Consider the following 27,693-nt stretch of genomic DNA (forward strand, 5'->3'; position numbering starts at 1 on the left):
GTCAAAGCAACACATAACACCCCAATAATGTAGCTAGTAATGCCCCCAAAAGATATTACGTATTCTTTTTTAAACAGCCTTTATTACAAGGCATGAGAATTCTAAGGCAAATTGTTCATCATGGCAGAACATCAAATTAAAATGTCAAGACAGAAATAAGCAGAACATGGAGAATACGTTTGTGTAATCTGCAGCAAGAAATTAGTTTACTGTGCCACAGCACCTAATTTATAATTCTCGTTCCTAGTCAAATAGTATCTCAAATTGGACTAAAATGCTTGAGATCAAAACCATTGCCCTATGTGTTTGTATGCCGAATAACACAAGATGACTGGATCCTAACAGAATAGCCTCTAGAGGGACTCCACAGCACATCATAAAAAGGAACAAAATTAACACCATTGTAGGCTCTGCTTCCTTCTCCACATTACATTAGATTGTATTTTAATTAGATCTCTGTGAATGTTTGGATACATTTCAACACTTTTAAAATGAAAAAAGTTTCAAAATTAGATGCTGGTTAGTTACTGAACAGCAATTAAACAAAGTGCCCTTGGGGCTATCTGTAATTTCTCCTAGTTTTCAGTCTGATGTCCACAGTGCTACATGTTGGAAAGCACAAGAAATTTTGCATGAATTTGATCACTCACATAGGCAGTTATACTTTGAAAACAATGTTTTTCGCAAGAATTACCAATGAAATAATGTTTTAGGACACAATTGAATTTGAAATAGGTAATGTTTTGAATAGATTTTTGAGTTTTATTGAAATCTTACATGAACAAGAAATTGGAAATACAATCACATCAAGGAACAAATTGCCACGGCTTTGACGTTTTAAGCCAAACAAATTTTGTAGGGCAGATTTTCAAAAAGGTGTGAAGTTATAACAATTTAAAAACACAGTTAACCTACTTCTAGGAATGCAAAACATACAATCATGTTATTTTCAATACAAGAAAACTTAATTTGTTGTAATTTCTTAAAACTACTAAGACAAAGCACTAGCTTTTACTTTTATGTACAGCATACTCCTATGTAGTCTATCCCAAATCCAAAAAGAAAAAAAAAAAAAAAAAAAAAAAAGAAACTGTCCAAAACCAGAGGTTCTGCAAAATCATGATTGAACAGTGTGCCATTCCTGCTTTTAAACTGCTAAAATGAAGCCTAAAATGATAAAAGCATTGAAACCCCATATGGAGTTCAGGAATTCTGCAAGCCCAGTAATGTCCAAGTGCGTTTATGAAAAAAGAAAACTAAGAGACTCGAGTATATACACAATAGTGATTCTTCAGCCCAATACAAATGGCAGCCAATCGCTACTGAAGGATGAAACATTAAGCCAATTTCGTTTTGAAGGATGTACAGCTATAGCCAATTCTATGTTTCCAATATTCTCAATCCCTCCTCACTTGTCTACTTCCACTGTTGCCCATAAGTATCCTGATAAAATTCCTGGTTGTCATTATTGTAACCATAGTTACCGGCATAGTCACCACCTTGCTGGAGCGGCTGCTGAGCGATGGGTTGGGAGCCCCAGTTCTGCTGGTTGTTGGTCTGACGGCGCTTGGAATCAGGCTGGTTGTACCCATCTGCCTTTCTCTTGCCTCCTACGTTGCCCCCACGGTTGCCCCTGGCTCCACGAGCACCACGTCCTCTCTGCTGCTGCGCAGGACCCCCTCTCCCACCCCTGGCTCCTCTCGGCGGTCCCATGGGTGCCCCCCTCTGTGAATAGCCAGCTCTACCTCTTGGTGGTGGTGCTCCCCGCCCCCTAGGTGGTGGAGGGGCACCTCTCCCACCCCTTCCTCCTCCTCCTCTTCCTCTTATAGCATAGCCATCATCATAGCCGTAATAGGGATCTTCATAGCCACCACGGTAGTCATGATAGTCATAACCGTAATAATCATCGTAATAATCTTCATAGCCATAGTAATCTGGGGGATAGCCATATCCACCTCTCCCTCCACGGCCTCTGCCTCTAATAGGAGGTGGCATGCGAGGTGGAGGGTAGTAATAATAGTCTTCGTACCTATTAAGAAAGAGAAACACGCAATTATTTATCTTCAAAAGTCTCCCAAACAAAGCATCAGTTTCCCCTTGGTGACTAACAACAATACACACCACGGAGAAAAGCAAAGTCATACAGGTCCTTCTAAACCAGCCCGTATTGCACAGCAGCACTGCGTGCCGCAGGATGACAGAAGTGCAAGAATGAACACTCACGCAGTACTTCTGGAGGCCTGTCTGGCAGCCTGACGTTCTTTCCTTTTCTTATCCGGTGGCTTTGCTAACACTATTTCAATTTCTTCCCCTTCTATCTCTTTCCCATTCATTTCATTCATAGCCTGTACAAAAATTAAAGAGAAATATCTAAAAATTTGTTTCCATTCAAAAGGAAACTCAAACTTACTGAAAGAAACCAGATGGCTGGGCTGCTCCGGGCGGAACCATGCCGTGCGCTCCTTCCTTTCTGCGCTACTTACACAGAACCTTACACTTTAGTCACACTTTAGTCTTTCAAGTCCCCCTTTATTCCCCAGTTACAGTGAAGCAGCATTTAAAAATATTCTCTTTCTATCATAAGGTAAAAGAACGGGATTAAACATACTGAGCATTATTTTAAAATAAATCAGACGTAACGCCATCACTTTTTATGTTCCTGTACCCCCGGGAACGTTCTGGAAACACGCTGGCAGCAGATCTCGCTACTCACAGGCACCAGCACTCGCAGTACTTGGAAGCCAGGTAGAGCGCACGCACGCTAGAGGGAAAGGGGATTTTTGTATTTGGGCTTCCCAGCTAGTTGAACACGCTACATGAGTGCCTCTGCGGAAATCAAGTGTTTCTGAAGACACATACTCAAGGGGAAAAAAAATTTACTGAAACTTGGTGATCTCTTGAAGAATCCTCCTGAAAAGTAATGTGTAACTTGTAACAGTCACACGCATGCACAAAGATAACTTAAATACATACACAAGGTGTGATTAGGACCACACCTCCCAGTTCTTCACCTGGAGGTATCTGCTTTGCATTTAACATTTCTGGGTATTAATATTTGCACTAGCAAAGACTTTACATATCTCTACAGCTACATGCCTCAAACCCACGAGAGATCACAGCAATTTATTTCAGAGAAGGTATGAAAGTAAGTAGACACTGGAGCCAACGAGCCGTTTCCATGCATTCCACAGATTAAAAGCCAAACACCACACCCATACCCAAAATATCTCAAAGATCAATAAATTGATTTAGTGGCCATAGAGCAGTCACACAGCGCAGATGTGCAGCATTCCAGCGTGTTTCAGAGAAGATAAGCATTAGAGATGCTTTGCTCTTTGATCTCTCTCTTCTCATCTGCTGCAAGTTTTCAGTTGCTCAAATCTAACAGAGCACCTAGAAGTGAGGTCTACTGGGAAGGGACTGGAGAGCGTTCAAAGACATACTACAACAAAACACGTCAAGGGGCGTTGCTGACTTACCCTCTCTCTTGGACGTGGTCTAAACCTACCCAAACTGACTTCAACCTCATTAAATATGAGTGACATTCACCCTAAGGCCAAACTCAAAGAGTTTTCTGAACACTATTTTGGTGGGTAGGAAAATTGTAACTGATTAAGTGGTTACAAAATGATTAATGAGGTTGAGTAAAGCGCCTCTGAACGGTCTAGTAGCCACGTACATATGCTCACTCAACACTCGCGGGTGCAAAACACTTCCTCCCCTCCCCTCCTCTCCTCCTTCCCCCCATAAACTATGGATTTGAGAAGCAGATGGAGTCATTTCTATAGAATTCAGTCCTCTGAAGCACAAACAGCAGAGACTAGTGACCTCAGCTGCTCTTATACAAAGCAAGAAACCTTTGAAGCTCACAGTAATGACTGCCAACATTTCAGAAGTCATTTAGGAGAAACCTTCTAGAGAGCATGTGGAGTTACAAACAGGCAACGCATTAAGGGAGGCAGCACCGTTCTTCTCCCCTTCACAAGGCATTTTTTTCATTACCTTGCAATCTCTAGTCAACACTTCTGTCACTCCAGAACCACACACAGCCTTTAAACAGGGGTCTCAGACAACGGATACCTTCTGCCAGTGTTTCCTCAGAAAAATTGTCTAGGTTGGTCTTTTTTTTTTTCCTCTTCTCTAGACTCTCCTGCATTGGTCTACACCTCTTTTCCAGTCTACTTGTTAACTCGCTACAGTTTTGTCCTTTGCAAGTTTCACATCCTCCTAGCTACTGAAATCATAGGAACAAAATTATTAGTGTCAAAATTCTCACAATGGGAACCTTATTAAATGGGCTCTACAAATGGTCTTATCTAGATATTCACTGTAAAGAATGCCATTTGTACAAAATAAAATGCTCACATCACTTTAGCTAGGAAAGAATAATCAACCTACCTTCACTGCTGCACCTCTGTCCTCAAAATGAACAAAAGCATAATCCTTCAACTTCTTCACTCTTTCCAGCTTTCCAAATTCAGAAAAGGATTTCTCAAGAATTTCTTCTGTCACAGTAGTGGCCAAGTTTCTTACAAATAAAACTTTCACCTGGTGAAAAAAATGACAATGAAAGCCGTAATCTTTACAAGTTAAATCTCAAAGGAAACCAATGCAAACTAGTAAGACATTATTCCCTTCTCTGCATTAAGAAATTTTGGGTAACCTTGCAAATTCTGTACCTGTTTCAAAAAAAAAAAAACAAACAACCAAACAAACAAAAAACCTTGTAGTTACCTGTACAAAGTTTCCACAACTTCTCTCCTTCCAGCTCCTGTCCATGACCAGAAGAATATCCAACTTTGATTTTGTGCTTCTGGGATGTTACAAATCCCAGTACAATTTTAGTAATAGACCTCAAGAGCACCAGAAAGTTATCCCAAACCACAGGGATAAAGAGCAAGTCATTCCCTACGCTGAACTTCAGCTTCATCTCACTCTGGAAAACAGTTTTACAAAAGACCCACCTAGAATTCATGATCAGCAGCAGCAGATACATGAGCAGACCGATACGCCAATCCAGCAGGGTAACCCTGCACACCGCTAGTCTGAACGCGAACAGCAGGTTACAACAGCACGTTCCTAACGGATCCGCAGCGCTCAGACCGTGCCACTTCGCACGGCTTACTGGGAAAGCACCCTCTGCTCTCCGTGCGGGCTGGAACCAGCCTGACACGATGGCACAGAGAAATCCCTCCCGAAGCACAAGGGCATCCAGTTCAGTTGTTACGTACCTTCGCCATGACTTCTGGATCAGGTTCCTCTACTGGGTCAGCCCATTCCACCGTCACAACATTTCCCCAGACTTTTACTTTCCCACTCATCAAGCGGCGGCGAGCTTGTGCTGCTGACTTGTGATCCTCGTATTCCAAGAAACAGAATCCTCGATTCTTCTTTTTATCATCAGGTTGATGATACAAGATTACATCCACCAAACCCTCTGAAAAACAGGTCTTTAGTATTAAGCTTCAAAAGGAAAGAAAAAAAAAAATACTACTCTAGATTCCACACTAAAACGCCTTCACTTGTTTGGTTTTTAATACACCAGCTTTGAATTTAACACCTGAAAGGGGGAGGGAGCAAAGAAAAGCAAAACAAACAACAGAAATCCATCCAATTTACCCAGGAACACGTCACCGAGCAGGTGAAGTTCTCCAGAACAAACTTACCTCACAATTAGGCCCTGCAAAACATCAACCTCAACAGTTCACACGGTGTAAGTTTTCTATATTTTGTTTTACCATTTTCACACTTTTGAAAAGCAGTCAGCGTTAATACACGTCACCTTCCCTGCCTCCAGGGGAAGCTGGAAAGAATTTCTATCACATCCCTCCAAGAAGAGGAGAGATAACTAAATGAATATTCACCTTCTGTTTTCACCACTTCCCTGAAGTACTTATAAATAGCAACCCTAAAAAAGAAGCAGTAGGTTAAAAAAAATCTCCTACAGGAACAGGAATAGGTGACCAAGACCTCGACCTCTTATTTAAAAGAGAGGCATCCTTCCAGTGATGGGATGACTTCTTTTCTTCGTACTTGCTGCATGTACTGGGGAACAACACTGAAGAACTGGGAGAGAAATTAATCTGTCATTAACTATTTCTACAATAACACTCCCTCTAAACTGATTTAGTATCCCCTCCTCCCCGTCATTCTTCAACAATACATTTGCCTGAGGCTCCCCAAAAACTTTGCAGCTGTGCAAGCAGAACCTACTGTGGATCCAGTTACAAATACAAAGCCTTCTCAACAGGAAGCTAGGACAGGTAATGGAATTGGGACCTGCACTTTTTTTCTGCATTCATTTGTGCTGCTTCCATCTCAAATTGTAAACCTACAACATCATTCATTTAACTAGCAGTAAAAGAAACACTAGTCCCTTTACACTCCACAATAAAATAGATTTGATATATAAGTTTTCTACCAGAAATAAACTACTCTTAATCCAATTTGGAAGCAGTTTTAACGACAGTCGAACTCATCTGTCAAATAACTAGACCTACAAAACAGAGGCTGAAGGGTCTTCGGGGATCAGCATGAAAACCTCGTTAAGAAGGTCTTACCTGTGACTTTATTGAACTCTTCCAATATGTTCTCCTTAGTCTTGTTCTTTGGAATTGACCCAACAAATAACCTGTTGTTTGCCACAGAAATGCATACTCCAAGGTGCTTCCCAGGACGGATTTCATAGTTGTCACACTGAGAAAATAAAAAGCCATTCATTTACTTTACCCACAATAATATGGACAAAAAGATCCCCAAAATCAAAACCAGCTATTTCCTTCATGACCTACTATTTTAATACATAGCATATTGAATTCACATTGCAAGAGAATGACCAGAACTGCATATTTGGGTCAGCATTGGAAGAACACTGCCGAGCTCAGGCTTCCCACAGAAACTTCGGAAGTTCTGCTGAATGGAAAGCTACAGAAAACCAAGATGTACAAGGAACAACACCTAACAGATACAAACTGCATGGGGTGAAGTCATTCACCTGCTCTTTATTTCAAACTTGAAAGACCTTCCTAGACAACTGGTGGCTGTTTCCTGTGCTGGGACTCAATGTCAGCCACTGCTGCTGCTAGTAAGTAAATACACAGCACTGTAGGTACTGCAAGTCCTTCCACTTCACTCCGATTGCTTTTAAACACTGAGCATATTTGCTGCAAGATACTCAAAAGTCTAAATCAGTGTGTGACCACATTCCCCTCCCCCTATCCTCACAGCAGGGATTTTTTGGGCCTTGTAAATGCTGGGACTCTATAAATTTTACTGTTAAGTTTTAAAACCTCCCATTAAAAAAAAATTTAGCCCACGGCTTCATATTTGTGCCCACAGTTGGATTACTCTGAACACCAACACTCCTGACAGGACTTAAAAAAAAAAAAAGGTAAGAATTGAAGATAGACACCATCACTGTTTTAGGCAGGACTTTCAAACACAACCTAAGAGGATGGACGTTTGATCACCAGCCAGCTTCTGAAAATCGCGCCCAATTCAGTTTTACCCTAGCTGAGACACAGCCATACAGAGACAGAGCACCTTCAGTAACTTTCCTCACTTTACAGAATAACTAGAACAACGTTACAGCACCACAGGCCATCAAACACTATCACTTTAAGGAAGACAAAAACATTTCACAATTTTGCTTCACATACAACAGTGATTCGTAACACCGTAAGACTTTGTGTTCCAGTGCCATGAACTTAATCTGAATCTGCTTTTCAAACTATATCTTTTACTTACAAAGCCATTTTACCTACAATCAACCCCATTCCCACTGGTACCTGCAAACACAGAAGGCTCACTGGTGCAGAGGAACTAAGACTTCAAAATTTCAAGTTTATTTTCTAAAAGAACCTCACTTTGCTATCATCGTTTAATCAGCTCCAAAATCTAGCATGTCTGCCTGATTTCCCTTTCTCCCAGTAGTCTGTGGAAAACACTTCACCTAAATAAAAGTCTGACCCCATGACTGGATAATGGTAGGGTGGAGGAGGTAGGGGGAAGGGAATCCAGATACAGGACTTAAGGAATATATTCACACGAGTTCACTTATTTGGTGCAATATCCGGAGTACGGAGGCCAGTCTTCCATCAGTGGCACATCGCTTTCTACACCTCCTGTCACTTCAGCATCTTCCCTTCCAGCTCCCTCAATCAGTATAAATTTTAAGTAACGACTGAGCACCTTCAACTTGGTCCAAAAAAAAGTTTCAAAACAGTTTTTCCTTCACAAGTGACAGTAACTCATATCCACCACCTTCAAACACTGAAACTCAGGAGCAATCAACTGCAAAAATACATTTTGTGTATTTCCTTCAGGAACCATCCAACCAGCCTAAGCAGGGACATGCAATTCCCAGTCCTGGAAGAGCCTAACGTAACAGTCACAACTATCTCTAAACACATTAAAATGTTTGAGGGAACAAACACCAGAACATTTAGAGGCAACAACTCTCTGAAGCCTTTACAAAAGCAACAGAAGCACTTTTGAAGTTTCTCTAGGTTTCTTTTCCCCCCAGCTTAACTAGATCTTTAGGTTTCCTCCCTTCTTCATAGAGGGTCAGCTGAACGCTGCTAAGGCCAACGACATAAAGCATTTCACCTGTCTGGTTCAGAGTACAAGCAGTGCTTCACAGCCATATCCAAAACCTTGTGAAATACACACTGATCTGCCCAATTCTACTACTTCTCAGGCAGAGAGAAAGCCTAACGAGCGAGGGCCCCAGTCAGACTGCTGGCTCTCACTGGAACTCTCCAGGGACGGCTCTGAGTCCTTTGTCCCAACCCCCAGGCGCAGGCCAAGGCAGGCTTCCACGCAGCGAGCCGACTGCAGGACTGCCATGGGGAAGAACTAAAGGCCACTGTGAACCACAGAGAGCACCAAGTCAGAGACCTCCACAGCAGCAGCAAAACAAAAAGCACCTCTGACCAGCTCTTTATGGTAGGAAGGGTGAGAACACTTAAACACGGTGGAGCTTAAAGAATATATGTTCCAGCGGTGATCAAGGAAGCTCTTACTATCATCAGCCAAGTGCTCCAGCAGACTGCAGAAGGCTGCACCCCACTTCGGTCCTAAGAGCAGACCGTTATTTGTATCTACTAAATGAAATCAGGAGGCAATTTTTAAGAAAAGTAAAATTTTGAGTCTGTCAGTGGACGCTTTAATGAAACACTTCAAAGACTTCATCACCTAAGAGGTCAGCACCATGCTTGCTGTTTACATTACCTCGTCCAGTCTGAAAATAAGCTACTCACCAGTTTGACTGCTTCCTGTGCTGCATCTTTACTACAAAAGGTAATGAAAGCGTAACCTCTGTTTTGACCAGAGAGGGGGTCCATCATGAGGCGCAGGTCCCAAATGGGACCAGCTTTCTCAAAGAGCGGTACCAATTCATCTTCATACAAGTCTCGGGGAATCTTACCAACAAAAACCTAAAAAGGAAGAGAATGCTTAAACAAAGCTTTTTCAGAAATCCAAACTTAATTTTAACACTTGAAAGCTCCTAGGAAAGGAAGTACATTGCACCATAAACTGTCACAGCACAAACACTGTAGCCATCACTGCAGACCACATTATTGTATGTTCTCCTGAGGCTTCTAAACCTCCTGCTGCTGGTAACAGGTTTTACAGACGGAAAACCTGGGTTTGTTATTTATGTTGAAGAGGTGGTAAACTTCTACCACTGAAGAGGTAAATGGTTCTTACCTGGTTATAGTTTTGGCAATTAAAACCAACGCCCTTACAGACTATCTGGTTGGGTATCCTATATTAAAGCACACCAAGCACTTCCTTGCTCTTGCAGTATTTTCAAATAATTCTGTAACTCAACCTTCATTAGAAACCTACATAGACAGAAAAAATCTACAAAGTTACGTAAATTGCCTGATGCACATTTTCCAGTTTTAATACACACTGTCGTCTTATTTCTAGTCTGTATCTGCTTGAGCTTCCACCAACTGAATGTGTTAATATTTGCCCAAGTCCTCTTGGTTTTGTTGCTTACCTAGAGCGATGACAATAACATTTGGTAAGGTGTTGTCAAGGCATTTAATCTCTTCAGCTAAGGTCTGTCTAGAAAGTCCCCCCCCATTGTTTAATCACTGCAGCTCTCCTCTGAATTCTCAAAATTTCTGAATTTGAATGTTTTGCTTGTATTAGCAAACACTTATTAAGAGTAAATTCTATTTCTTTTAACTTCAAATATTTTTTGTAGTAAAACAAAGCTAGGAGTTATCTACCTCTTCCATTGAGGCAAGGCCTTGCCATAGTCCTATCTGGCACTGAAGACTTAAGCAGGAAACTCCAAAATGGAAGACACTCAGAATGCCCACGTAAGCATGGAGATGAATAAACCCATGAGGAAAGCCTGATGACTCTGATTTTAAAAATGTGGAACACAATTTTTTTTCCTCCAAAGGAAAGCTACAACATTTAGATGTTTCTTTATGTCATACAGATATTCCCGAAATTCAGTTTCCAGAACATTTCTTTCACTTAGCTTAGCCTCTCTGAGTTCAGTGTGAACGCCAGCTGGTCATGATTTATTTGCTATTGAGGGGAAAAAAAAAAAGGAGCAGATTTATCATACTGAGTGAAAATTTAAAGGCAGAGCCAGCAGGCTTTCCCCGTCTCCCCGAAAAGCTTAGAAATCCCTACAGATAGGTATTTCCATTGTCATTACACCTAGAACATTTAATTCCAAAACCCATGCAGAGTTTTAAAGACAAAAACTGATACCATCATAGAAATGCGTATGAACTCCAACTTGCTACTAAGACAGCGAAACTGTCAACTGAACTCTCTGCAAACTGTAACTGGTTTAAGTCAGCCAAAAAGTCCACATTATACTCTTTGTTTCAGACGCTACCGTCTCCAGCAGACACTGAAGGTGGCACACCTGAACAGACATCAGAATAAGAAAAAACCCTAATCCAAATACAAAGAAGGTCTACTTTTCCAGCTATTTACCAAAGATTTACCATCCTGAAAGCTGCTGTTTCCTCCTTTCTTTCCAGTCTCTTCATCTTTCTACAAACTTTAGACCACCACCAATTCCTTAAGACTGCCACCACAGTTCAGTTGAGGTAATACACTCTAGGAGCTAGTATGAGAAACAGAATCAAGGATTTAATTTGAATACATTCACATTTGACCTGTATTCTAGAGTAACTTCCATTTATACTGGAAGGTCTAGATAACTCTGTGGGAGTAATTCACACCTAAGTGGATTTGCTTTGAGCCTGTAAACTTAACATATTGATGAACCAGAAGATCAATGCTAGACATGGCAAACTCCAGGGGAACATCTTGCACGGGTCAAAAGAAACATCTGCAGTAACTTTTTTTAGATGTGTAGATGAGCTTGAATAAAGTTGCTGAAATACCAAAGAAAGTAAGTATCAGATGTCTTGTTTCATTTTTCAGCTCCACAACAGGAGTACTGTGCAAAATCTTTGGAAATTGGCGTTAACAGTGAAACAATGCAAGAGATCCTGTCTAAGGATGCAACTGAATCACTTCTGGGCCTTTGCTGGAATCACTGACCATTAGACTTACTTCTTCCAGTTTTGCTTCCTAAAGGACCTGTATGAAGTACTCCGCTTTACCTCTTATTACCGTTTTAGACAATTTATTATGAAAAATCATAACTAGCAAAAAATTAATCTCCGTTTCCTGAATTTTACAGAGCATTACTGAGGGGTGCAATCCACTTCTGCACTCTAGATGATGCATCCTTCAGTTACTTCAACAACTGAGCCTCTTCTGTGTCATCATAAGTTATCAGAAGCGTACTGCAGCACTGCGAGAGCTTCAAAACCCCTCTCCTTTTAACAGTGCTCTTCATGTGCTTCGCAGTCAATTTTCCCTAAATGCCAGATTTAAGTGCTAATTAACATAGGCCATGTGACTGCTTCATCGCATCCAAATCTACAATCTTCATTAAAAACAAACCAAAACAAAAGGATGTGGAAAAAAATTCTGGCACAGTGCAAAAACCTTTGAACCCCCCCCCCCAGTTCTTCCAGTACAAAAGCAACATTCCAACTGCATATTAAATCCAGGACAAGCTTTGTCTAGTTCAACTCCTGCTGAGTTTATTAGACCATTGCTTCTTAAGTTACAGTTATTACAGTATCTGATTCTTCCCATTAAACTTATTGTGGACAAAAGTAGTTTTAAATTGCCCCAATGTCTCCAGTAACATAACGTTTTCCAGATTGCAAGTTGGCCTCACAACCCTTCTCTGAGTTTTTTTACAATAATGTGACTCTGACCACGCACCCACTGAGAAGCAGATGCAATACCAACTTAAAAGTTCACAGAGCTAAAAGTAATTTTATATTTTTGATAACGACATTCAAAGATTACGTTAATACTTATCCAATACATTTCAGCTCTGAAAAAGACATAGCAATTCCTTCATTTTATAAAGACTAAACCATCACATAGATATCTAAGCTTACACATCACCTTAGCACATTATGGGCAAATAATCTATTTACAGAATTTTCAAATTTTTATTTCACATCACTGAAAAACACTGAAATAGAAGTCTCTCAAAACTTCAGGAGTCGAACTTACTTTATCTGGAGACCCCTCAATAAAACTGAAACCAATCCAGCCATCAGTACAGACTCTCTTCCTGCTAGCTGCACCATGCTCATTTTGAAAAGTGCTTTCCCCACTCCCTGCTATAGCGGGGTAAAGCACTGGTGCTTTACAGTTACCAGTGAAGCCTCCTGCTCTTCAAATCATGTCTTAAAGGGCGTTATATTCATTTACACGAAAAGGTGAAGGATGGAAATCAAGCACACCAGCCACCTCCTTAACTTCTGCTGTAACCTTAGTCTGGACAGGCCAATAGGCACGTCAGGGGTTTTTTTACCATCCTCTAAAGAAAAACAAGACCAACAAAATATATATACAAAAATAACGATCCTTCTGATTTCCTGACTTTGACCGAAAGCTCCTCAGTTAGCAGACTGAAGATCAAGAGTGAAAAATCTGTATTTCATCCTGTTTAGCAAATGCAGATCAACCTCATTAGATATTACCCACAAATGCAGACACTATAGATACGACGTTGGATTCACCATCCAGCATTATCCAACCGAAACACTGCATGCTTGTCTTGTTTACATGAAAGCTTCATCCCCCCTGACTAGTAGTAGACCTATGACTAAAATTCCTTTTATTCCTTGTACACTTAAACTTCTCCTTTCTGTGACTGAATTTAATGAAATATTCATAACATTTTCTTTCCTTGTCTTGTCTGCACTTAATTTCAAAAGTTACTGAAATTGCTCTGTAATGTGAACGCATCCTCCAACGTTGCTGAACAACTGGTTTATTTTGAACCACAATAAGACAGCTTGAAGCAGTTTTGTGTGGGAAAAAAAAAAAAAAAAAAAGGAATTTAAGAGTAACAAAAAATTTTTTTTTCCAGCATTGCTTGTGTATATACTTTAGTTAAATGATACACTCAATTGGCACAGAGCAAGCACACCTCAGCAGAGCTTGAGAAGTTATGCAAATCATCAGTTACTATCTTTCAGTTCAAGGACCCACTCGAATTATTTCCCCCTGCCAAGGAATTTATTTTTCTTCATGGAATATGAATATTCCCTTTAGAAAACATCCTTACTGGGACACTTCTAGGCATCTTCTTGACAGTATACACAAAAGCTTCAGAATCTCAAAGGATGCAAAACTAATTACACACTGAAAGAGGTTCAAGAAGTCTACCATTTCCTTAAATCTAATCTGGAGGGTAACAGAAGACTCTCCAAAAGAACTCTTGTATCAAAGACTAGTCCCAGCAGTGTGACTGAGAGCATTCAAAGTGCTTAGAATAAACTACAAAACAACCTGCTAGGGACCGAAACCTTGCAGAATAGATAAGCGAGGGAATGCATAGCTTCAGCATTTTTGAAACTAAACTGAAGTTTGCTAGTTTGCTCATAGCTTGATAGCAAGATGGACAGTTTCGATCTTGATCTTGAATTTCCAAATATGCTTACTGACTAGACTTCATCCTTTGGAAGAAAAAAAAAAAATTGATTTGTATATATATATATATATATACACACAAATCAATCTTTAAAACTCTTCCAACCATCTTCAAGAATAGCTGCTGTAACAGGAGGTAAGAAAAGGCAGAGAAAAGACACCTTAGACATTTTAAGCAAAAGAAAGGAGCACTGTAAAAGCTCCTTGAGGATAATCGGTTATCAATGTTTGCAGATGCAAAGGACAAAACCCGTGTAAGGAGAGAAGGAAACACCCAAATAATTGCCTCCTTTCTCATCCAATAAACACTCCCATACACTTCTCCAAGTGCCAACATCACGTGACCCAACTATAAGCAAAATGCTTTACACTGGAGCAGCAAGTCTTTAAGTTTAATCTCAAATCCTACTGCTGTTTTCTCCTCCTCCAGGCTTCCGCACAGCTGTAACTACTTTACTTGTATTACAGAGTCACACCCCAAAAAGGTCTCACTGCTCTTGAAGCCCACCCACTTGAAAAAATACATTGGGCAGCTCCACCCGCATAATCCTTTCAGCAAAGTGTTCACTGGGACAATTTGTGAGTGTTCAAACATGCTGAACATCCACAAGGTTATTTATCAATATAGTTGATAGTTTTACTGCACAGTGTTCAAGGACCTATTGAAAGAGAGCGAAAGCTACAGTTAACATATAATGAATTCTACTTTATGCTTTAAAAAGACAAATCAGTTGATGTACAAATATTTACAGTAGAAAGAACTGATATATCTTGCGGGGGGGGACACACACACGACACACACGACATCTACCTAGTACATATCTTCTTGAAATCAGTAATGGTACTTGGGTATCCCTAAAAAACAGAAGTTTACCATTACTGACATCAGTGACAGCTCTGGCATCACCATATCTCAGCTGGCACAAGCCATGAGCGCTTCAATACTATTTAAGTAAGTTTCAAGGACAAAAGATTCACTGCCGCAATCCAAAGGGATAAATCTTGTGGGTTTGGGTTTTTATTATTTTTACCCACAACATTAGAAAAGAGGCATTTACACTCCTATACAACCAGAGCTGTTGAGAAGAAAAGTGGTTCTCAAAAGCTTAAGAAATAAACCAAACCAAAACCCACCCACCTCATCCTGGGAAAAAAAAAAAAAAAAAAAAAAAAGTGCCACAACAATCTCCAGACTTGTGTTCAAACATGCTCTGCCTAGCCTACCAAACGGCAAGGCCATGCTTCAGGTGTCGATTACTGTGCCTCCGAGCTCAACAGCAAGACGTAAACACTAAATTAAATAAAGCATACACCAGTATCAGCAAGGCATTCGGCATCTCAGCCAGTCCAACCAAGCAGCATGTCTGAAGCAGTAATCAGTCTTTAAATCCTACAAAATGCCAGCAACAAATTAATTTGGTAGAGGTATGGTTTCCGTAACTAGTTGGCTGGGTTTCACTACAGCCTCTAATGCTAATTCATGGCAGAAGCATTTATGTTCTCATCTTCAGTGGGTTTCCACAAATTACCTGTTCTAGCAAGCGTCAGGAAACTTAAAAGTATAAAAAGATACTCTTAATAGTATTAAAGCACAGCTAACCTTACGGCTTTCCTGTGACTTCCTAATGAGGCTATCCGTGACCCACAGGACAAAATACTTAAGATCCGTTGGGTACCGTCAGTCATGAACAGCACAGAGTAGTTCCACTGGAAGGGACCTCCAAGGATCACCTCGTCTGACTGCCTGACCACTTCAGGGCTGACCAAAAGCACGTTACTAAGGGCACTGTCCAAATGCCTCTCCAACACTGCCAGGCTCGGGGCATCGACCACCTCTCTAGGAAGCCTGTTCCAGGGTTTGGCCACCCTCGGTAACGAAACGCTGCCTAACGTCAGGGAGGCAGGGTGCAATTCAACAGCACTTTATACCATCCCACTATCACCCTGGCAACACTGCGGCGGTGGTAAACAACTTCTAAGCCACCTTCCTGAAGGGAGACATGCAAAAATTTACAAAAGCAGCTACATGGGCCCTTTCAGTGTGGTAGTTTCAGTCATGCAAGCATCAAGGATGTTTTCATGTAGATTGAAACAAAAGCAAATAAACAATTCCTTAATAATTACCAATCTCTGTCATCCTCTTCAAAACTTTGTATGCAAGAATTTATACAATACCCAAGTCTTTTTCACTTTCAGCAGACCACAGGAAACAAACCTTGCTCCTGTCGCTTAAATTCCATTTGTAAACAGCGTCAAATACCTTTGAGTCACACTTTTACCTACCTATACAGCCAATACCTACACTGCGATGGGCCATAAACTTTAGGGTGGACCATGAAGTCCGACAATTTAATGATCTATTTTACATTTTAAGAAATTTTACATAGCCTTTCCTAGTGTATTCCACCTGCTTTCCCCTCCTCAACCTATCACCCTGTCTTTTGCAGAATACTGAGTAAGAAAGGCTAAGGCACACACAGAGGAATGCCTTCCTCTACAATACTTTAAACTTTCACTTGTAATATAGTTTATTTTCAAGAATTTCTTATTTATAAGTTTGCACAAACATACAAGATGACGATCAGATTAGTCTGTATAAACTAACCTCTGTTCCAATACCAGGCTGAACACCAGAATATACAGTATCAGGAGGAGGGCCCCCATATTTCCTCTGTCCTGTAGTTACATCCAAAGTGTAACCAGTCCTCTCTAGCAAAGCCTGCGGGGGGGGAGGGAAAAAAAAAAGTCACATTAGTTAGGGGGGAGGATAGTGGGTTAAAATACATTTTAAAAGCGTCTTAAGATAAGCATTTCCTTATTTGCTCCTTGCCACGTTTGATAATGTGGCCAGACAGAACCTACAAAACAGCCTGTTAGTTTGGGGGTTTCAAACACCACCACCACAGACAACCACATTTGTTTTGTACTACAAGGTCCCTGGAAAGAACTTGTTTTTCTTTTCCCTTATTTTCCGTTTTACACATTGTACCCCAAGAACTCCAGAACACCAGGCAATCCTTTTCACCCGCTCTGTACTTGGGTTTTTGCACAACAGAAGAGTTTCTTATCATACTAATACCTTCTTGAAACGTCCAATCAGTCTCAAAGTAACTTTATGACTGCATAAAAGCTTTAATATATAAGTACAACTAAGACAATCCTTAAATGGATACCAGTGTTTTCACAGACCTTACACAGCATTATGTTCACCCAGTTTGGCAACTGTGTGATCAGGAAGACCTGCCTTTCAAGGAAGCACTCTTGCTTTTGAATCCCTATCGTGCACACATTTCTTTAAAGCCAAGTGTGAATATACTTATCCAGGTAGTACTGATGCTTTTTAAGTACATCCAGAACTACTTCAGTCTGCCTACAGGTAATATATCAGGTAGTACAGAATAATCAGTATTTTCTAAACGTTACCTTAATCTTTGCTTCATCTGGTCCCTTCGTTGATTCCTGTACTTTGCTGCCTTGTTTCTCTCTTTGCCTGTAGGTCTTCATAACTCCACATAAAAATGCACTTTTGTTCTGTAGATACAATTTACAAAATAATTCAATTGTGTGTATGACAAGCCCTGGGAATCCACTGCATCTTACACTCCATACCGTCAGGTCACTACATCAAGCCAATGCAATAAACAAAATGTCAAAAGAATCCTTCAGAAAAACATAACAATTAATGGAACAAACTTGTCACTGAAAACCTGTTACATTCCAGGTAGTATTTTTACCTTATTTTCTCAAATGCACGTTCATTTTTATTATCTGGGAGCTTTTGCTTTGCACTCAAACACCTACACATTTAAGGCAATTTTTAACAGGCTTGTGATTTGGGTTTGAAATACAAGAATACAGCAACATCAATGAGTTTCTAAGTTACAACTCGCCTGCCAATAGTGCCAAAACACTATTTACACTTATGTGCTCACACTCCTGGAGCTCTCACCTTACCTGTACATGCGACAGGTCACTTTCTTTAAACTGCTGTAATACAGAGAGGGCTCCTTCTTCATTAAATTCCCTAAGAGCATCAATTGCTCTTTCATCAAGATCGACATAAGCTACCAACCCTAAAAGTTAAAGATAAAGAAGTTACAGATTTCTATTGAGTTTCATACAAACTAAGAACTATGCAGTTTGCTTTTAAAGTCAAAAAGTTACGTTCCATAGCAACAGAATTATACATTTAATATAATTACATATTCCTACACAAGTATATGAAAGAACATGAGTACAACAATGAAAAAAGTTAAATTAAAATGTATATACCTAAGCACTAACTGACATGTAAGATTATACCTCATGAGTAACAGTTTTCTAACATTCAGGAACCCAATCTGCTGCATAAAAGCAGTATTACACCCCAGAGCCTGAAACAATGAACTCTGGCTCACTTCTAATAATTTGGATATTGTTTCTTTGTCTTTCGGTTTCAGTTTCACACTTCCTTCTCGGGAATGGAGCTGTCCTAGAGTAAGCTGACAGGTGAACGTTACAGGTATCCCACTGCACGTGAAAAAGGAGCTACCTAACTGACGACCAAATACTTATGAAGCTCTACCCCACAAAATATTAGGAAGTAGAATGGTTTGTTCACTCTTTCCTCCAACTTCATAAAGCAAAAAAATCAGTGGGCTGCCTATAGGGCTAAAATAATTATTTTTTTGTTTTTTACTCATTTTGTTGCTCTATGCAGTTCCAAGAGCCAGAATTCAAAAAGCTATTACTTCCAGCCCTGCTATGTACCCGAAAAGGCTAATGTTAATTTTACAGGTACAGACTCCCCCAAGAAACACTGGACCAGTTCTGAAGCACTTTTTCTTTTTAAGGATCTTTACAAGTTATTTCTTTCATTTTGTAATGCACTTGCTTAAGCTGTGGAGCGTAAGTATAGACTTCAGGATTCGCACTTTTTAAACTACACAGCATAATTTAAGACAGATACCAAGAACTCCACACTCTGCAACAGCTTGGTCTCCAAAATACACAGATTATTTAACTGCTACTTGATTTCAAAAATGCACAGTAGTGCCAAGCCCAAGGACTACATTTCAGAAGTGATCCTGCATATTGGAAGGCACCTGTATCTTTCATGTAAGACCTCAGCAGATTAAAAATCCCTAAATTCAAGCCCCAATTTAGGTCAGGTGTCAAAAGTAGTTTGCTTCACTGACAAGCCCCTGCACAATGCGAACATCTTCAGTGGCATTAAGGAAGTGTGAATAAATGTGTTCAGGCTACTCATGCAGTGGAATTAGACTAGGTAGTCAGGTTCTGGGCTGAAAAGCTTTGAAATTCCTTGAGAACTCCTCACAACACAACCTAACTGCAACACATGGTAGAGCCCCACAAGTTCCTCTGCCCAGGCATTACACCTTCTCTCAAACCATCAAGTGCACGTCATCGTGACCCACAGTTAAAGCTCACTGTGGATGACTCCCAAAAGACATCGCCCACGTGAGCCAGTATCATCCTGAAGATTGGTAAGGTATTGGTTTTGAACTGCCTTCACTTGATCAGTGGAACTTTGACTCTTTTCAGCAAAAACTGTCATCTTGCCACCAAGGCATTCAAGATCAGCGCATAGAGCAGTTCTACTGCTTCTTGTCAATCTGTTCACAGAACACACTCTAAAGAGGAAAAGGAAGCCTCTGTCTATAGGACAAAATAATAAGGGGGTTACAAAAACAAAATCGAAAAACCTTTGTATGTAAAGAAACCTCTCTAGAAGTTGCAGAGACCACTTGCTACCAGCAAGGTATTACTCGATTTGCTAGATAGCTTAGTCCTCAGCTTTGTTAGTGTCAAACTGAACGTTTCAGGGTAATATCCAACATGGATTAAACTGTCCACTCAGAACTAGAGAGAACAAAAAATCCACAGGCAGACTCAATTCAAATGTAGTCCCAGGCAAGACAAGCTAGCTGCTTCCCTCACTAAGTCACCTATCCAGCCTTTGAGTGTTTAAGAACCACTGTGAGGAGTTGACAGTAGAAAAGTAAAAGCAAAATGATGATTTGGATTGAAGAAAAAAAAAATGTACAGTTTAGTATGCTCAAACATACATCTTTATTTGACAACGTCTAAGAAACTAGTGCTCTGTGCCCTAAAGCAACTAAGATATCACATACAACACTAAGGATGTGGCAAGTAATTAGTCAATGTCAAACCCAATTTGCCTTTAGGGAAGTCAAAGTAGCAAAACATTCAGAGCTACACAGATCAAAAACAATCAATTTTTAAACCTTAATCTATAAAAATTTGAAAATGGTATGCCCTCACTTTCATAACCAGTCAGAAACAAGAAATGCATATTATACCTGTCTGAAATATTTCATCAAGTCTCTCTGCCACCTTCTGTGGGAGGCCTGCCTCTATCAGTGTCTTGTAGTGTTCTGTGTGAGTTACACTGGAAGTATCCATTGGTTCTTCCTCTTCTTTTAACTGTACCGCATTACCATTCACCTGATTAGCCATTTTATTATGCTGCTGGAAAAAATTCAGGAGCTATATTACAATAAGCCAGAAATAACTAGTTTGTAGGACAATGCATGATTTATCTAAACTAATTTGTATACATGCTGCAAATGACCTGTATCAAAAGTTTTATTTAATACTGTTTGGATGCAGCTGATCTAAGTTTCAAAAGAAAGTACAACCCTTAATACTGTGGAAAATGTACATGGAAGAATTTACATAGTTTTTTAAAAAATGTACTTCATGTACATAACGATGTCTAAACTTTATCTGCGGATTGTCAGTAAGTTAACTGGTTACCATAGCAGCTAGAATGTACGGGGATACGATAATAACATCCTCCAACGAAGAATCAGAAGAGCTAGTGCTATTTTCATTTCCCATTCCTCTACTTTTAAAACAGTTGTTTAAAATGTAGTGAACACATAACCCTGCAGGGTAGCTTAATGTATAAAAATGTCAACACTCGCCGGCTAATTTTCGCTTTCTTGGCTTGTTGCCATGTCTTCCTTCAAATCCAACGTGCTGCACAAGACTAGCCAAACGCTTTCTCACCACACTGTCAGAGTTCAGTCAGGATAGAGAGAGAAATTGCACTCTAATGCACATTATAATTTGAAGCTGCAACTGAACTGTTTCTGTGCTTTCAGTTGTAATCAAACAGAAGCTCTACCAATCACAGCTACTTTTTAAATAACATATAACTTATTGGTTTAAAAGGAAGCCATGACTGCAGCATCTTCAGTTCTCGTATTAATCAAAAGACTTGCTTTCCGAATTAACAAACCAATTCCAAATGTGCGCACTGAAAAATGCACAGCTATCTTCTCAGACAATTCCAGTGGGCTTTGCCCAATTCATTAGAAACAGTTCCAATTTCTCAATTAGCCAGCCCGCTGATATTTAGTACTCAAAAAAAAAAAAAAAAAAAAAAAAAAAAGGCTGACGAGACAATTCAACTACCCAGCAGAGAACATTAGGATGATCAGCTGTTAAGTTCAGAGATGACATGAGCTTCAGGCTTGAGAAGACAGGGAAGGAGTCAATGACCAGCAGTGAAATGACAACCAGAGGGACATATGCAGCATGGCTGGAGCAACGCAATCAAGTACTGGAATACAGGTATGAAGATGATTCAAGAACAGCTTTTTTTAAAACACTGAAGCCTCAAGCTATTCACTGTGCTGCAGAACAAGGCTCAGAACATAACCATGCCTCTACCAGTCGCTTGCATACCCACCCCTTCTAGACTACAGCTCACGAACTTTTCGGAAGGTATCCTATGAAGGCTTGCAAGCTTGAGCAAGGAAAAGAAAAATAATCCTTTTTCTTCAGACAGAAAAGCAATGATTTTACTAAAGCTGTCTTGACTTGAAGGGCAACTTTAGACAGATGCAAGACAGCCTCACATCATTTCTGTCAGATGCCGCTTCTTTATGCAATCAGTGAGAAAAAGAAAGGAAGTTTTCTGTAGCTACACAGCGCATATATAGACATACACACACACATTCTATTATTAACACATAGAAAGCACTCTCTAACCAATTCAGTTTACTTAAAAGCAACTGTGACTATGGCCTAATTACGCAAAAAAACCTGCTACCCGTAGACTACAGTAACGCTTACCCATCATTACAGGTACAAACTGAACTCTCAAAACACTAACTGAATGTGAAGCTTCTCTAGGTTACAAACATCAGGGAAAACAAAAAATCGGCCAGATGTCTGCATGCTAGATAGCCTCTGCAAGATCTCAACTTTGAAACAGGGCAGAGGGGCTTTAGTTAAGACTGAAAATGCTGTGGGTACAGTATCATTTTCAATCCCTCTTCTCAAAAATGCAGAGGATGATACACACCCAAAAGATATACGGAGGGGTTATTGTGTGTTCACCTTTTTAGTGCCTTATAAACTCAGTTACTTACTCATAGAGTCTTCTCTGTAAAAAAAAAAACAAAAACCACCACACCAAGAACTGTGTGGCTAAGCCAATACATAAATACAGAAAAGCTATTTGAAATTATTACAAATACCTTCTAAACTTCAATGGCTTATGGTGATGCTCCCAGGCATTTTTTTGGTGAACTCAGATTAGCCTTCAAGTGCCACATACCTCAAGTTTAGCACTGTTCTCAGAGTTGCCTGTACCTGCACAGAAGGTTGACAGCTGTCCTGTGTCCAGGCAGAAACACCTCACCTGCAGCTCAGTAATGCAAACGTTTTGGACAGGTAAGATTTGCAGCCTAACGGCATGAAAAGATATCCACCTTCACCACAAACACACCAGCATGTGGAGCAATACCTAACCCCTAAGCATCACATTACACCACAGCTGATCAAATGCTTTTTTAAGTATGCTTTTAGACAATACAAATTAAGTCCCAGCATTTTAATTCACTAGCTGTATGGTTTTGCTTAAGAATTAGTACCATCACAAAAAACTGGAGTCAAATGCATGTTCACCAGCCAGAAAAGTTCAGTTTGGGTGTTCAAATTTTAGCTGTTTCCTGTCAGACAAACTTAATTTAAAAGACTTTCCTAAATAAATTTACTCTGGAAAATTCTGAAGTGGCATAGCTGTCAAAATATTCAGGTTCCAACAGCATCCAGAAGAGATTTATTCCTTTTCACAGTCACAGTAATAGATTCCCTGCTGGCTTTGCAAGCTTGGCCTGAAATCTGAGAGCAGACTGACTTTTCTTCCCGAATGATCACCAAGCAGGAGAACTACATCTCTTACGATACTGGATCTGCACTCCGAGCTCAGCAGCAATACGTGGTGACAGTCATAGCTGAAAAAGGTTGTTGAGCTCTCCCTCTAGAGAACACCAGCTAGATGCAGCTATCAAAAAAGCTTTTAACTGAATTTTATGAGTAAGGAAAACAAGATGACTTTATTAACATTTTTGTTCTCCTCTAAAAAAAACACTAAAAGCACATGAAAGAAGACGACGAGTGACACCCACGCGTGCCTGCGCAGCATGTCCACGTGACTCGGCCCACGACAGGCCCGGCCACACCACCGAGCACCCGCACGCACTCAAGAGTTTTCCATCTGCATGAAGGAACTCAAATGTCTAGAAAAGAGGGAGACTGGTTGAAAAGTTTTTAAGTGTGGATCATAAATAAAGAATGATGTATATTAGTATGTGTGGGATACGTATTTGTTTTTAAAACATGCAGAAATGGATGAATTCACAACTGCGTACACAAAACGTGCTTACCAAGCGAGCAGCAGTAACACACACCCGGGGGGCACCTGTACACAGGCAGGAAGAATTCCCAGTGGTGCCTGAGAGGTTACCTAGCTTCGCCCCCTCAGTACTGTGCCTATGAGGAAGGGAAGGACTGTCTTGTTTCAAACTTCACACTGTTATTGCCAACAATGTTTTTCCGAAGACCATGAATACTGCATGATATAAAACATGTTTTTAGCCATCCACTATCTTTCACCTAGAATTCACCTCAAAAGAGTAACTTGCAAAGCGACTAGTCCCTTTTTTAAGCTCTGACCATACGACAAATGGGAGGTTAAAACTACAGGTACTTCTAAATTACCCAGAAACAAGCTTCTTTTTCATGTTTAATAACTCGAATGGCTCAAATAGTAATTTTCCTAGGAAAAAAACGCTAACGCACACCTGAGCCCAACAGCATATGGCATCTCGAAAACGGAAACTTGATCCGACAACCTCAATCCGACAACCACAGGCTAAACAGCCATGATGTTACTATTCCTTGTATTTTACACCATGCCTCTAACAGTGGTTGCCACCCACAGACTATCTAAGTATAACTCCATCCAATTAATTATAAATTCACAGTCTAGTTAACTCAAAACATGCTTAGTAACAGCTTAAATGAGCAGGAATGGCAATTTCTGGCAAACAGACAATATCTCAAACCACCATAACCAGCTCCACAGTGATTACACATCAATACTGTTTTCAGCCCTCTGCTGTGTAACTTCTGATGTCATGGAAGAACTGAACTTGTTTAGCTCAGGTGCACAGGAAGCATAACTAATTCATACGTAAAAACTCTGCAATGAAGTAATTCAACTTGCTCACGTCACTGCTCCCTCCATCCAGTATCTTACCTGAGTCACGCATTTAAGTTATAGCACATTAAAAACAGCATTGAGGGGAAGTTTTTTTGGGGTTTTTTTTTGATTTTGTGTTGGTTTTTTAAACGAACCACAAGAAAACAAGCGTAGTCCCTATAGTTATGCCTTACACTTCAAGAAGGTTCTTGTCAAAACAGGAAGATAAGAAACACAGGAGCGAGGGGAAGATAAGAACTTGCATTAAAAGACTGAACTGGGGATTTATTAAAGCTTCACTTGTTCACAAACATCACTGCATATCCCTTTGTTTTTTACATGAAGGCATTACAGCCATTTCTTTTGTACCCTAGCTTACTCAATCACAGAAACTACATTTTAACAGTTTAATTATGATATACTAAGTGTTTATTAGCACGAATTACAAGAAGACTTGTTTCGAAGGTATCACACGCTGAAGACCTTTACACACTAGCCAGGCTTCCACACCAGCTTTCCAGTGGCAAGCTACCTTTATGACAAGGTGTAGTTAGCACCCTCGCCCCTTCAGCACAGAGCTCTCAGCCTGTCCATCACCCCATGGAACAAAAACATCCGAGACTCTCCATCGTGTTGCTAAGCAAGAGACCAGCACAGCCCGTACAGAAACGATGCTTCAGGACCTGCACAAGTGCCACCGGGAGGTGACTTCACCACGACAGGTTAGCAAGATGCACCTCGGTGCCCTTAAAACACACCACTGACTGCATCAGCAGCCGCCGCCTTTCACTAACCTGAGCTAGAGCTCGCTTCTAACCAGCGTTGGCCAGTCATAGCTCATGGGGCTGTTCGGGTCGTACAGACCAACATTCATAGCACTCGAATTCCAAGCAACACTTGAACAAAAATGAGCTTTGTTCTGATGAATTTATCCTCGAAGTATTTTTCAGATCTTTGCCTAAGAAAGCAGGGAATATTGGCTTTTTCTTTTTTTTTTTTTTTTTTTTGACAAAACTAGTAAACAGAGCATTAGCAGGAGGCTCAAATACTATTCCAACAGTGTTCACATCTGGACAGAAAAACTGACAGTAAGTACTCATGGGAAATACAGTTTCTAGGATACAAAATTATCAAGCAGACTGCTAGTTTGCAAATGCCACGGTTTGCAGAAGTAAAAAAAAAAAAAAAAAAAAAAAAAAAAGAGTTATACTGCAAGATGCAGAATTCCAGTTGGATTACCTTTACTTCTAGAAGATGTGAAAAATTCAGTGTGAAATAAAGCGTAAACTCAAAGAGAAAACCAAACCCAAACAAAACAGCTTAATGAGCATTAACATCCTTCACAGCACAAACTGCTGGCGGGATCCCTCAGTGTAGTACACGCGGGAAAGGGAATCCAAGCAGGTTTTTTTCAAAAACAGTAGTTTAGCGTAGCTGAAGTTCAAAAACCGGCAGGTAACAAGGCTGCCAAGACCCAGTAACTAGAGCCTCACTTTAAAAATAGTAGTACTAATAACGTATTTAAGCGAAACTTCTAATGATTTGGTAAAGACCTTTGGCAAGAAATCCTTTAAGAAAAACGATGTCTTCGCAACTAAATTCTGGAGCATTTCTCTCTCGGAGCATTAGACAGGCATTACTCTCTCCCCCGGAGCACGAAGCGGGAAGCTGAGGAGGTGCAGTGCGGTGCTCCCTCCCCACCGCCTACGCTACGCCCGGTTTTAGAGCGCGCTGCAGCAGCAGCCGCTTTCTGCCGCCAGCTCTCTCCAACCCCCGCCGGCTCACCGTGGCGCACGGCGGACAGCAGCCGCGGACGCTGCCCGCCGGGACGCCCGACCTGCCGCGGCATTACAGCTCCGCCGCACCGGGAGGGGAGCGAGAAGGACCCGCCGTTCCCCCGGCAGCAGCGCCGCGAGCAGAGCGCGCCCCGGCTCCCTGCCGCATGCAGGCCTCATCCGCGCCGCCGGGCGGAGCGGGGGGCAGCCTCGGCCCGCGGCCGCGCCGCCCTCCCCATGCAGGGCCCGCGCCGGGCCGGGCCGCCCCGCAGCGCCGAGCTACCCTCCCCCCCCCCCCTCCCCCGCCCCGCCAGGCCACAGTGCCCGCCCCCGGGCCGCTCCCCGGCGCCAGCTCGCGCGCAAGGCCGGCCCGCCCGCCCCGCTGCGGCCTGCGGAGCGGACACGCCGCGCCCGGCGCCCAAAGACGCCCCCGCCCCGCTCTCCTACGCGGCGCGAGCGCCCCGTGCCCGCCTCCGCCAGCGCCGGGGCCTACCCGGAGCCCGCGGCCGCCCGCCCCGCCGCGGGGCCTACGCGGGAGCCCTCGCCCCCGGCCGCGGGGCGCCCCCCCTCCGCGCGAGGCGGCCCCCCGGCGCCCCCGGCGCCTCCCGGGAACTCACCGGAGCGGGGCCTGCGCGGCGCAGCTCGGGCCCAAGCAGCGACGGCAAATGGCGCGCGCTCCTCCTTCTCCTCATGGACGGCGGCGCGACCCCGGCAACACGCGGGGTTTCCCGGAACTGTTTCCAGGGACCACTGCTTCACCCACTCAGGAACTCACGCTCCGGACGAGCAGCCACCGGCACCTATGAGACGTGGGAGGCGGGTCGCGCCGTTCCTCCCGGAGACCAATGAGAGGGAGGCGCCGTAACCAATCGCTCGGCGCCTTCAACCCGGCGCGCCGGTAGGGCCGGAGCTGAGGCGATTTAAAGGGGCAGCGCCGCCCGTGGCCTCCGAACAAAGGGAGCGCGAGGAGCGCGCGGGCCGCCCCTGCCCCTCCTTTCCCGTGCGGCGTGAGGGCGGGCGCCGCCCCTGCGGCCGGGCGGGGCCGGCGGTGGCGCCTCCGCTTGAGCGGAGCGGGCCCGGGGCCTGCTCCCAGCTGGGCCCGCGGCCGCCGGTGTTGCCCAGCAGGGGTCACCTGGGCCCGGGGGGTGGGCGGCGGGTGGAGCAGCCGCTGTGCGGGCCGGGCCTAGCTTCTCCCGGGAGCTGCCTCCCGCGCTAACGCTCCCGTCCCGCGGGTGGCGGCGGCGGGCCGGCGTGGGGCCGGACGGGGCAGTGCGCTCCGCCAGCGGCTCTTCTCCCGCTGCCGGGCGGAGCCGCCTGGGGCCCGACGGGCTCCGCTGGAGCCGTGCCTGCTGTGAGCCAGCCGGTACCGGGGCTGGTCAC

The 27,693-nt window shown here is 42.3% G+C and overlaps 1 protein-coding gene across 4 annotated transcripts; it reads right to left on the bottom strand.

Moving 5' to 3' along the window:
- Positions 1-736: 736 nt before the first annotated feature.
- Positions 737-27,007, bottom strand: HNRNPR (heterogeneous nuclear ribonucleoprotein R). 4 transcript variants are annotated; one of them, XM_086480474.1, is made up of 11 exons: positions 26,931-27,007; positions 20,340-20,505; positions 17,971-18,089; positions 17,440-17,547; positions 16,622-16,735; positions 9,261-9,437; positions 6,561-6,696; positions 5,232-5,437; positions 4,399-4,548; positions 2,224-2,345; positions 737-2,029 (listed from the first exon to the last, which is right to left on the bottom strand). In XM_086480474.1, exons 1-11 carry the CDS (start codon positions 27,003-27,005, stop codon positions 1,417-1,419), a joined length of 1,986 nt encoding a protein of 661 aa, XP_086336600.1. In that variant the 5' UTR covers positions 27,006-27,007; the 3' UTR covers positions 737-1,416. The 4 variants fall into 4 exon arrangements, with proteins under 4 accessions (XP_086336600.1, XP_086336599.1, XP_086336602.1 ...); XM_086480473.1 differs by having other exon boundaries at positions 20,340-20,508; XM_086480476.1 differs by lacking the exon at positions 20,340-20,505.
- Positions 27,008-27,693: the final 686 nt, after the last annotated feature.

This window comes from Leptosomus discolor, chromosome Z (assembly GCF_034619465.1).
Source record: "Leptosomus discolor isolate bLepDis1 chromosome Z, bLepDis1.hap2, whole genome shotgun sequence".
Taxonomy (NCBI): Eukaryota; Metazoa; Chordata; class Aves; order Leptosomiformes; family Leptosomidae; genus Leptosomus; species Leptosomus discolor.

Bases quoted from the DNA above. Each gene is read 5' to 3' on its own strand.
- HNRNPR (XM_086480473.1), bottom strand. From the start codon at position 27,005: ATGAGGAGAAGGAGGAGCGCGCGCCATTTGCCGTCGCTGCTTGGGCCC. The intron at 16,736-17,439 runs GTAACGTTTAGA...CCCCCCCCGCAG, and splicing joins CAGATGAAGCAAAGATTAAG to GCTTTGCTAGAGAGGACTGG. The intron at 2,346-4,398 runs GTAGGTTGATTA...ATTTTTGTACAG, and splicing joins ACAGAGGTGCAGCAGTGAAG to GCTATGAATGAAATGAATGG.